General features: G+C 40.5%; 1 protein-coding gene across 7 annotated transcripts in view; it reads right to left on the bottom strand.

Moving 5' to 3' along the window:
- The window catches only part of sema4d (sema domain, immunoglobulin domain (Ig), transmembrane domain (TM) and short cytoplasmic domain, (semaphorin) 4D), a 46,785-nt gene continuing 36,315 nt past the window's right edge, over positions 1 to 10,470 (bottom strand). For 4 of the 7 annotated variants that reach the window (XM_075456553.1, XM_075456551.1, XM_075456552.1 and 1 more), the window contains 5 exons: positions 10,164 to 10,386; positions 9,759 to 9,871; positions 8,836 to 9,008; positions 7,901 to 7,947; positions 5,639 to 7,719 (listed from right to left, as the gene is read on the bottom strand). In XM_075456553.1, coding sequence (XP_075312668.1) covers positions 6,734 to 7,719; positions 7,901 to 7,947; positions 8,836 to 9,008; positions 9,759 to 9,871; positions 10,164 to 10,386 — 1,542 coding nt within the window. In that variant the 3' untranslated portion in view covers positions 5,639 to 6,733. Of the gene's footprint in view, positions 2,436 to 3,218; positions 3,308 to 3,500; positions 3,714 to 5,504; positions 7,720 to 7,900; positions 7,948 to 8,835; positions 9,009 to 9,758; positions 9,872 to 10,163; positions 10,387 to 10,470 lie in introns of those variants that run through there. The other 3 variants (XM_075456550.1, XM_075456554.1, XM_075456555.1) reach the window with 3 other exon arrangements.

The raw sequence follows: 10,470 nt of genomic DNA, 5'->3' as shown, positions 1-10,470 counted from the left end.
TTAATATTCTTCATGGTCATGTAGTAGTCATTGGGAAATTTGCAGTACATTGGAGTCTTGGATACAATCTACATCTGTGTAAGGAATTAGTTTCCAGCCAAGGAATATGTTGTGTGTGTTGTCTGGAAATGTTATAACTGAATTCCAAGGAGAAATGCTTGGTTCATAAATAATTCACATGGAAGAAGGTGTTTCTGTGCAAAATGCTGGTGTGGCACATTAGCTTGATCCAGCACAGTCGTAACTTGTGACTGCATTCAGATTAGTACAACTACAGCAATGTAAAACCACACCATTGCACGTAAAATTCCATATTTTTAATGTGTCTTTACATATTTTAAAATTTTATATTCCAATACATAAGTAGCAAAATGCCAATACATATGCATGAATATGTACTTATAAGCAGCCAAATGTATTTAAAGTACTATATTATGATATATTTGAAATAAGATTATTATTAAAGCATAAATGTGATAGCAGCATATTATTGTTTAAGCAGCTTGAGATGGAGCAGAACAAATTTACATATGGTTATATGACCAAGAACACCAGATAAATCTGAGGGTTGGTGAGATGACAAATGGAAGAGAAAAGACTAATTTGTGATATAAACATTTATTTATTTTATTTTTTTCCCTTAGATTTTTGGCTGAAAATTTTTGATCATTTGAATATTTATCAGATTAAAACTCTGAGAAATTTAGAATGAAAAGTATTTGGTAAAACATGGATATCTGAAACGTGACCGCCATCAAACACTGCTTATTGTAAGAAGTCATCAACCAAAATTATTCTTTTTTTTTTTTTTAAATTCCCAAAGAAAAATCATGTTTCTGTCATGTAAATGATTGTTATAGATATGTTAGTTTGTAGATATGAAATAGAAATTAGTTGAGAAGTGAAAGCGTAGCAGAGAGCGAGAGGTGCGGTTGAGATATTCAGATTGTTATGAATGGTTTGGATGTTTTTTTGCTTGTAGCCTGGCAACAACTTAGCTGATGATTTTTTAAGCACAGCGTTTGAAAGTAGCACAGGTGAACTCTCACTAGACAACACAGACAAAAATTCATAGCCAACAGTACATTTCCATAGATGCTCCTTCTCAGGTACATGTTCAGAATTACAGCATGTGCTATTAAACACTGCAATACCTCCACCTTTACTGTTAACTGTCCGTCTTAAAACCCATCAGAAAGATGTTATACGTTTCCCTGCTGTGTCCTCATAAGGGCTCCAAGTTTGTCCTATTTATCTGCCAGTGTTATCACATTTTCCTTGACGATCAAGGAAATAAATTACTTCCTCCTCCTTTCTCTCCGTTATGTTCCTGCTCTGCATCTTAGACGTCTCCTCTTCAACCTGCGTTGTGTTTTAGGCCTTACTTGGGATTTAGAAACCTCAATCAACTGCTCCCATATACAACTTTCGCATTTGCAAAAAAAAAAAAAAAAAAAAAAGCCAGAATTACCAGTGGATATCATTCTAGCAGCACATCATCTTGACTAGTGTTGAAAAATACTTTTAAAATGAGTGTTTTCACAGAGCAAAGCTAATTCAATAATCACACAAAGATGCAACATATCCAGAGCTACCACAGCAGAGTGCAAAATCCTCATCTACATTTTACTATGACAAGAATGCGATGCATTCATGAAAGCAACAGATAAAACAAAGTGTTTATTTCTGCATCAGTCAGGTATGTTGTCACATTTTAAATGTAAAGAATTTAATGGCTTAAAATAAACGGTAAGAAATCAACCTTTCAGTGTATTACATGATTAGATTCATTTAAATTTTTATCATGAATTTCACTGTGGTGATTTAATCAATCGTCAAACATAAAAAGTATGCTTTGGATGAAAAGAAAGCTAACCTCAGAGGCTCCATTTCTTATTTAAAAAAGCAAGCTTGAAGGAAGAGTCCATTGAATGAAAAAAAAAAAAACAGATTGAAAAAGGTGGCTATTAAGAATCAAAGAGCGTGTTTTTAAGGAAGTGACAGTACAAACATCACAAAATAAATCACACTGAGTGGGTCTGCCACTTCCTTACTTACAGAAACTGGTCAGCAAACTTTATATGGAGACAGTTTTATTGTTCCATACAAGCACTGCTGTCAGAACATTTGTTTTTATGAATACAAATCGCAACAAATGCAGCCCAAACGATATCGGACTGAGGTAACCAATGAGCTTCATTCCCTGGTATAGTTTGGAAGGAGCATGAAACCATCATCACAACCAGGTGAACCCCCACAGGAGGCAGGAGCTGTGAAATCTTTGCAGCGTGGTCCATAGAACCCCTGTGTATGAACGTGACACCGAGACATTTATGAAACCTTCAGTGTCAAGGGTGTGGTCCACCTGGACTGGGGACAAGTTCACATCCAGGTCAAGTAAGTCCTCACAGGGCTTTGTGGCCATCACAGCTTTCCTGCAGAGGGAAAAACAGAGCTGTACTATGCAAGTAGTTGAGGATAGATACAGAAGGGAAATGCTGTAGGCCCTGAAGATGTTTGTAAATGTAATTAATAATTATAAAAACTCTTAACAGTCTTTCTGTAAGGCTTATGGCTTTTCTTTTTTTTCCTCACTAAAATGAGATGCATGCATGTAGCACTTCCAAGCTATTCAAGGATAGCACCGCAGTTGTTCGTTTAAGATGAAGTGAAAGATGTGGGAGAAGAAATCCAAAAACTTAAGTTAAAACATCACAAGACAAGTAATCCTTTTAAAGGAACATGTAAGTATTTAGTTCCAATTCAGTTAGGTGAATGTGGTTAATCCTCATGTGCTACAGAAATTTGGTTAACTGTAATGAAGTCAAAAACATTTAAGAAAAAAGATGCAGGGACAGCTAGTGAGGCATTTATTAGAATGAATTAACTTCAAAGTTTCCTGATCACTGTTTGCAAAGTCTTTTTTCAGCCTGTGGAAACCACTGTGGGAAAAAGTCAGCTACAGAAACACCAAAGCTGTTTATTTCATAATTGAGGCAACGGCCTCAATAAATCTGGACTTTGCACCTCTTTAGTGCTCCTGAAGGGAAAGAAAAACAAACTGGCAAAGAGGTTCAAGCACACCTCAATAGCCAAACATGCAGGGCAGGTTACGACTAGTGCACACGATGCAAGTCAATCCAAGCAATTGCACAATTATGTTTACGAGATTCTGAAGAAGAAAAAAAACCCAAAACACTTTAAGAACATACACCTACCAAGGCCTTTTCCCATCTTTTAAGCAGTTGCTCGTGTTCTGTGAGCGCACCTCTCCACTGGTTCAAATCCCTGGATGGAATGCTCTCATCTGCCAAACATCATTTATGGGTATAAACCATTTTATTTTTCCATCTCTTTAGCTGTAGAACTGGCAAGAAATCCCAGGCAATCTACTTTGTTATAACTCTGCAAGTGTTACTGTTTAACTACATAATAATCCCTGTACCATAATGTTCTCCACATTGGATGTTTCACAGCCATGCAAAACCAGGTCCAGATACCTCCAATAGTGAGGCTGAGGTCGACCTCAGACATGTCAGTTCCTGTGCTGGCCTCAGCAACACAGTGGTAACGTGCATCTTTGATCAGTGGCCTCTCTTGGAGCCAGCTGCTCACTAGCATCTCCTTATGACCCAGCGGCAGGCGGTGCTCCCTAACGGGGGTGTCCAGGATGTGCCCGTTTACCAGCCAGTGAATGTGGACATCACTGGGACCTGTGGGACAGAATTGGACCTTGTGTTTACCCCCGATTGTCGAGACGCTCTCTTAGAAATGGGAATACTTTTTGGTAGGTCTGCTTGTGGCTATCAGTGTCAGTGAACATTTCCAAGGACTTGGATATACATGCAAAGATATAACTGTGTCGGAATTACAGTACAGTAGCATGAAAACATCTTAGCACCCTCGTACAAAATTTATTTTGTTGTTATTTTTTAACAGAATTGTAATTCTTTTAACAAAGTTAAAGATTTTTAATATTTAAAGCACGACTTTCTTTTTACTTTATTTCCATCTTTTACACTTGAAGCAAAAGTGTAGGCACCTTGCATAACACCTGTTGAGGTTTATCCAGAGATTTTCAGTGATGTTTTAGGTTGGGGGCGGGGAGGAGGACTGTTAGAGCCATAGCTCTAGGAGGATCTGGTTTGTTTTGGGTCATTATGTGGCTTATTTTAATGACCAATATTGGGCTCCATTAACATCCAGATATTAAATGAGATTTGTCCTTACCTCAACCTTTATCACAAACTGCAGTACAAGCCAAAAGCATGATCAATCCAATTAACAGTCGAGATCTTTTAATGAAATTCTGCATTCGTTTTATATTACGTGTACATTTGCTCATTGCTGTCGAAAAGTTTTCTTTTATTTAATTTAATTCCAAAGCTCTGTTGAGGTGTTTGCGTATGAATGTGGCGAGGACATGAGAAGGTTTTGTCCCGATAACTCGTCCATGAGGGTCGACATTTGGGCAGGTGTGGCTAAGTGGTAGAACAGTGCATCACCTCTCCAGAGTCTGATCAGCCTTCCTGAATGTCTTTAGCAGTCAATTGGATTTAGTAAGTTATTCCACAACAACTTGTTTTTCATGGTCCCCCAGAACCTAACTTGACAAATATCATTCCTATTAACTGCCATCTCTTATATTTTGCAATGAATAAACCTGAAAATTACTTGCCATCATCTTGTAGTCTCAACCAGCTTTGTGTACAATTATTCTAGTTGTAAGAGAGCATCTGCTTAGAGGGGAAAGAAAATAAATGAATTATTCTTTCTTAGACTTGGACTACGTATGCCACTGTATATTCTAAATGTCCTAACAAACACTGATATCTTTTTTTTTTACACTATAAATGAAAAAAACATAAAGCAGAGGTGAAAACATTTGATAAGGTTTATTTCACCTCTCTACCAAGAACCACAGCCCAGAATGTGTCCCCTTGATTTATGTACATCTTCAAAAAAAAAAAAAAAAAGTATTTTTCCAGATATACAAATATATTTACAAATGTTTACAGTCACAAAATAAAAATGGCTGACAGTTCAGGAGACTTTAGTTTGTATATATGGAACGATTATCAACACCTTGAATAAGAAGCATTCATATCTAAATTTTACAAGTTTGCCCATCATTGTGGTTACACAAATAGTTCACAAAAAATTAAAAAAGATACCTTTTGTTGACAGAATGAGACATTTACATTTTAACAACAAGCCCCGGCTTTGTCTATTCAAAACACTGATTCAACATGTTGGCATTTAGTTGTCCACAAGTCAAACACCTGAAAGCAAAAGGTCTGACTTGTTACAAATAAATCCAAGAACGCAAATGCGCTCCCTCTGGGTTAGTTTGTGTTTGGGTAAATGGTAACATGCAAGTGAGAAAGAGCAGGGAACGAGTGACAAATAAGTCAGGGGAGAAAGGATTTCCAAACAGAGCATTCGTCTCTGAAGGAGGGGAAGTTTGAGTTGTGAGCTGAGGCAAAGTCACAGGCACCACTCACCCAGGGCTAGGCAGAAGAGCATGAAGGACTCCTGGGCATGAATTCCCCAGGCCTGGTCCTTCAGCAGGGGAGGCAACAGTCTCACCTCTGCCTCCCGTGCCTCCACATTGTGGGGCTTGGTGGAAGAGGAGGAGGTGGAAGAAGAAGAAGAGGAGGAGGATGAGGAAGGGAGGGCAGAGCTACTTCCAGAGGAGAGCGGGGAGGATGAAGTGTCGATAGAGGAAGAGGCTGTGAGAAGGGGTGGTGAAAAGAGGAGAGGAAAATCTCAACAAGGAATGACATGCAAAGGAGATATAAGGGAGACTAACTAATGATCAAAAAGTCAGAGCTGTTGCAATAAATAAAAGGAAGATCACAACTGTTTATGTATTAGACAAAAATGGTATTACCACAGATCGGTCATCTTAAATAATATAATCTGAGAATGTTGTAAAACTGAAGGTTTAATAAAACCACAATAACAAAAAAAATAAAACTTCAGATTTTTTCCAGGGCTCCGTTATCAAGTTCCAGTTCATACTGTACATTTTCATTTCATTTACAGACCACAGAAGGGAAGATGACTGATGAAGGTTAATACACGGGATCAACAGGAATGTTGCCTTCACAAATAGGAATAAAAGTAAAATACAAGAGTGCAGCAGTGCCACTCCTCACAAGACAGTGGTTTGATACATTCCAGCATTCTTCTATCAAACTAGTTGTCACATGTCCACTTGTTTTCTTCTTTTCTGACCTTGAAAGCCCTGCGACCTCATACACCGGATGCAGCAGATGACAAAGCTGTGCGACAAGTCTAGCCTACAACATACAGAGCAACTCCTCCCTGAGACATAACTAGAATGCTGAAGCTTTTATCGTCGATTAGATAGAAAAACAAAAGAATGCAGACGCTTCAAGAGATTATTTTGCACTCAGGCGGTACAGAAATATGACTCCAATTTGGAAAACATCACTGCTACTTACCAATTTGGTAAACAATGTTTCCATTTTGGAATGTAAGAAATAGCTTCTCTTGCTGGACTAAGCTGAAAGGGTGTCGATTCTTTGAGTACAGGTTTTTGTTTGATCATCACCCTAAATCTGATTTTGGGCGTTAAAGCTCCACAGCCAGACTTTCATAGACACACTTAGCTTGTATGCTGTGCAGGCACAGAAAGAGTGTGACCTCCCTTACAGTTTTTACACAGAGAAAGAAAAGCAGAACAGACGCTTGGCTAGCAGAGAGGTTAATCTGCATCTGCAAACTGGATGGACTGAGAGTCACAGTCCACATCAAAAGGTTTCTCCTGTGAGGGGCTGCTGCTTCCAAAGGTGTGTGAGGGGACCTGGCCATTGCCACACTCTGGCTCAGTCTCATACCCAGTGTCGCGGAGCGCCCGCAGGTTTTGGGTGGTTTGGCTCCCATTCTGGGTCGGTTGCTCAGTCATGTTAATTTTGGTAACAGCAGCTGGTTCCATTAAACCTGCTTCACAGGCACAGTACTCAGGCTGTTGGGCGCTCTTGTGACTGCCCAGCAGAGCGGCTCGCAGCCTCAGGCAGGGAGCAGGGAGGTACTGCATGTAGCAGTTGTACACCACTGCAGCTAAGAAGAGGAGGAAAAACAGGAGAAAGAGGAAGAGGAGAGCCATGCTGTTGCTGTGCTGCAAATACTCAGCTGCGGGGTCCAGGCTGTCTGGATGAGAAATGACGGAGTTCAGTGGGACGTGCTGCTTTGACTGGAACTTGATTGTGCTGCTGGGCGGCAGGGTTAGTGATGAGTCAGTTTGGGGTGGGGAGGTGAGGAGGACTGTAGCTGTGAAGCTGGCCGAAGTTAGTGGGGCTCGATCTGTTTTAACATTACCTTCAGCTGCATGTGTGCTACTTGTCTCCTGGCTACCAAAGGTGGTGGCCACAGGGCTCGCCTGGAGTGGGGGTCTGGGAGGAAGATCCAGAGTCAGGATGTATCCAGCCATGAGGCGGCTGAAGTTCTTCCCAGCAGCAGGGGCCCATTCCACGGACCAGCACTCATAATAACCTTGATCCTCGGGTGCCACGCTGTAAATGAGGAGCCCGTTTTCGGCTATGAAGTGGAAGCGAGAAGCCTCGGTGAGGACTGAGCCGTTAGATTTCCAGATCAACTGCGCCAGGTTGGAGTTTACCAGGCATGGCAGCTCGGCAGAGCTCCCCGGTTTTACCGTCACATGTTGGTAGTCCTTCTGAGACACAGCCAGCACTAAGAGGCAAGCAATGAGAAAATGATCACTTTTGGGTCTTTAAATTCTGATCCAGAAATAGTAAAGACTTTCAAATGGAAGGCAAAAAAATAATTTATTTAATCATTCCATCTTTATTCATTTACTTTTAAAAAAAAATTAAAAATATCAGGCAATCAAGTGTAAGCAAATGCACCCTACCTGAAGGACACTTATTTGCATCACCATCCAGACTCTGGATTAGCCTCCTGAAACACAAGCATCATTTTAAAAGTGCGTGGACTATGCACACACTCTGATATGACATCCAGCATGGCACACTCAGTTGGGTTACATGGCACTGAAAGGATCAGGTAATTGGGTAAATTACAATAAGAATGATTTGAGCAAGGGTAATTATCCTTGGATATATGGCGGTGAATGAATCGGATCAGAGGCACAAAGCATGTCATACTCCGATACGATAGGTGGCGCTGTACCCTTTTCAACTATTGCTAATAGAGCCACTTCCGGTTGACCCCTTCAACAACAACAACAGCAAACTCAGGCATTTGAGAAAATGGCGAATAAGAGCAAGATGAAGGTACGTCCCTCTATATTTCGTTTGTGATGAGCTGCTTATTGCACAAACGCGAAGCACAACGGCGCATTCTCCATCGCGGTGTTTTTCTTTCCGACTGTGACTACAACAACAGTAATTATCGTCTCTTCCGACTTCCGGTTCCCGACGCCGGGAAAAATTCTCGAGCATGCACAGAACGCAAAGTCTAATTCACCACATGCTTCACCCGTCTGCAAACACGTTTATTTTGACTTTCAACCCAGTTATCTCGGGGTCTTAATCCGATCGCGAGTAACTCGATTCGATCAAATTTCTTGTCAGATTAAGGTGTCTGCATGAACGTAATAACTCAATCTTATTGTAATTTAGCCAATTATGTGATCCTTTCAGTGCCATGTACCCCCACTGACTGAAGCAGGTCAAACTGGACGTAGCATCGGTGCAGCCGTCTTTTAATGCAGGTTTTGGTTACACTGACAAGTACAAAAATGCATGAGTGGAGTGCTCATATACAAAAAGATGATAAATGCGATTAAGGGTGAAAGTAGTCAATTTTACACTGAAGGAGAGCTACCTGCGCTGCTGATGGGGAGCGATAATGATGTTGACACAGGCGGCAGTGCTGGGATCCCAGGCGCAGTAGGGGTCTCGTGACAGGATGCAGTCATCGCAGGACGAATACTTGCTACAGAAGGCAGTGGGTGACTGCACTACACCCGAGTCTGAACCAGCGTATAGGGACTGTGTCTGTGGAAGCAATAAGGTTGTTCATGTAAACAGGCAAAGGAAAGCGTGAACAAACTTACTCTTTAATAATAATAAATGTGGTTCCTCAGCCAGCTTAAAAAAAAAAAGTGGTTATCTCAGAGGAGTCCTAAGAAGAAGCTGAAAGCATGCAGTGCGCTTACAGAAACTGCAAAGAAAGTTTTGATTTTACAATTTCTTGCCATAAGCTTCCTCACAAGGGCTACATTGCAAGAAACTCACATTTATATGGCTGTGAGGACATTCACTGACATACAGCAATACATTCCATATGTCTAACTAACAATCATAACTCAGGGTTGGGCCCCAACTTTCAGCTTAAACTACATCGAATTCTTAGCTTCCTCTAAAACCAAGTCTTAACCCTCAAACAGTCCTTTAAAAGAATGTGAGAGTTAACAACAAGAAAAGGACACATGAACAACAAAGATGCAACACATGTCCGTAACGGGGTTAACCTCTCTCTGGTTGAATTCATGCTCTCATTTATTTCCCTCTTATTCTTCTGTATACTCCTGCTAACATAGATAAGGAAATAAAATTTTAAATGACCCTCCAAATCAGTCAAAATTGCACTCTCACTCAGTATCGATCGCCAGCAAACCTTTGTGCTATAATATGCAAGCAGAAATTGGGAGCAGGTTAATTAATCACTTAATTTTCCTTAAAGGTGGTGGAGGTTTCTGCACTTCCTTGTACAGCCAAACTAAAAATTAAAAAAAAGTCACTGACCTCTGAGGACAGCAGTAAGTTTTTGATGGGTTCAGAGTTCTTCAGGAGCTGCATCTCCTCCACAATATGAACCTCTTCTTCAAAAACCACCGACTTGTGCAGGACACCTTTATCTAGAGACATTAACGGCAAAACATTAGTTATTTTGTCAAGATAAAACCAGAAACGAGTTATGAACATATGGTCCTGAAATATGGCATTTTTAGAAAAGTTTTAGGTACTTTAAGCATCAAGGTGAAATATCTATAAATGCCATTAATCATTCCTGTCCAAGGTTAGACTACTTCTGACCCAAATATTGAAAATTCCCTAACAGAGACGAGCAAAATGGACCAATACATGTGATGATGCAGATTTGAATTTGGAGCTCTTTGCATGCAGTATGTTTAACTGATGTTTTATTACCTGTTCCGGTGAAGATAACGTCATAAATGTTCTTGTCCAGGGCTTCGACCCTTTCCACAACAATCTGAGTGTAATTGACGTCTTTGGTGATGAGGCGAGGCCTATTGCCGATGGGCAGGACGGGATCCTCCAGCAGGGGGTGGTCCTTAACAAACTGAAGGGTTTTGTCTGGCAAGTGGAGTGAGCTGGTGATATTCTGCTGTCGCATCAGGCTGTTAATACACTGGTGTTGACGACAGAAAAGTATGTGTTTTAGTTAAACAGGGCATGTCAACATTCTTTTGGATAAGTACTGTAATTATCTGAT

The sequence above is a fragment of the Odontesthes bonariensis genome, chromosome 22, assembly GCF_027942865.1.
Source record: "Odontesthes bonariensis isolate fOdoBon6 chromosome 22, fOdoBon6.hap1, whole genome shotgun sequence".
Lineage (NCBI taxonomy): Eukaryota > Metazoa > Chordata > Actinopteri > Atheriniformes > Atherinopsidae > Odontesthes > Odontesthes bonariensis.
Note: the sequence above shows the minus strand (reverse complement) of the source record. Positions and strands in the feature narration are given on the sequence as shown.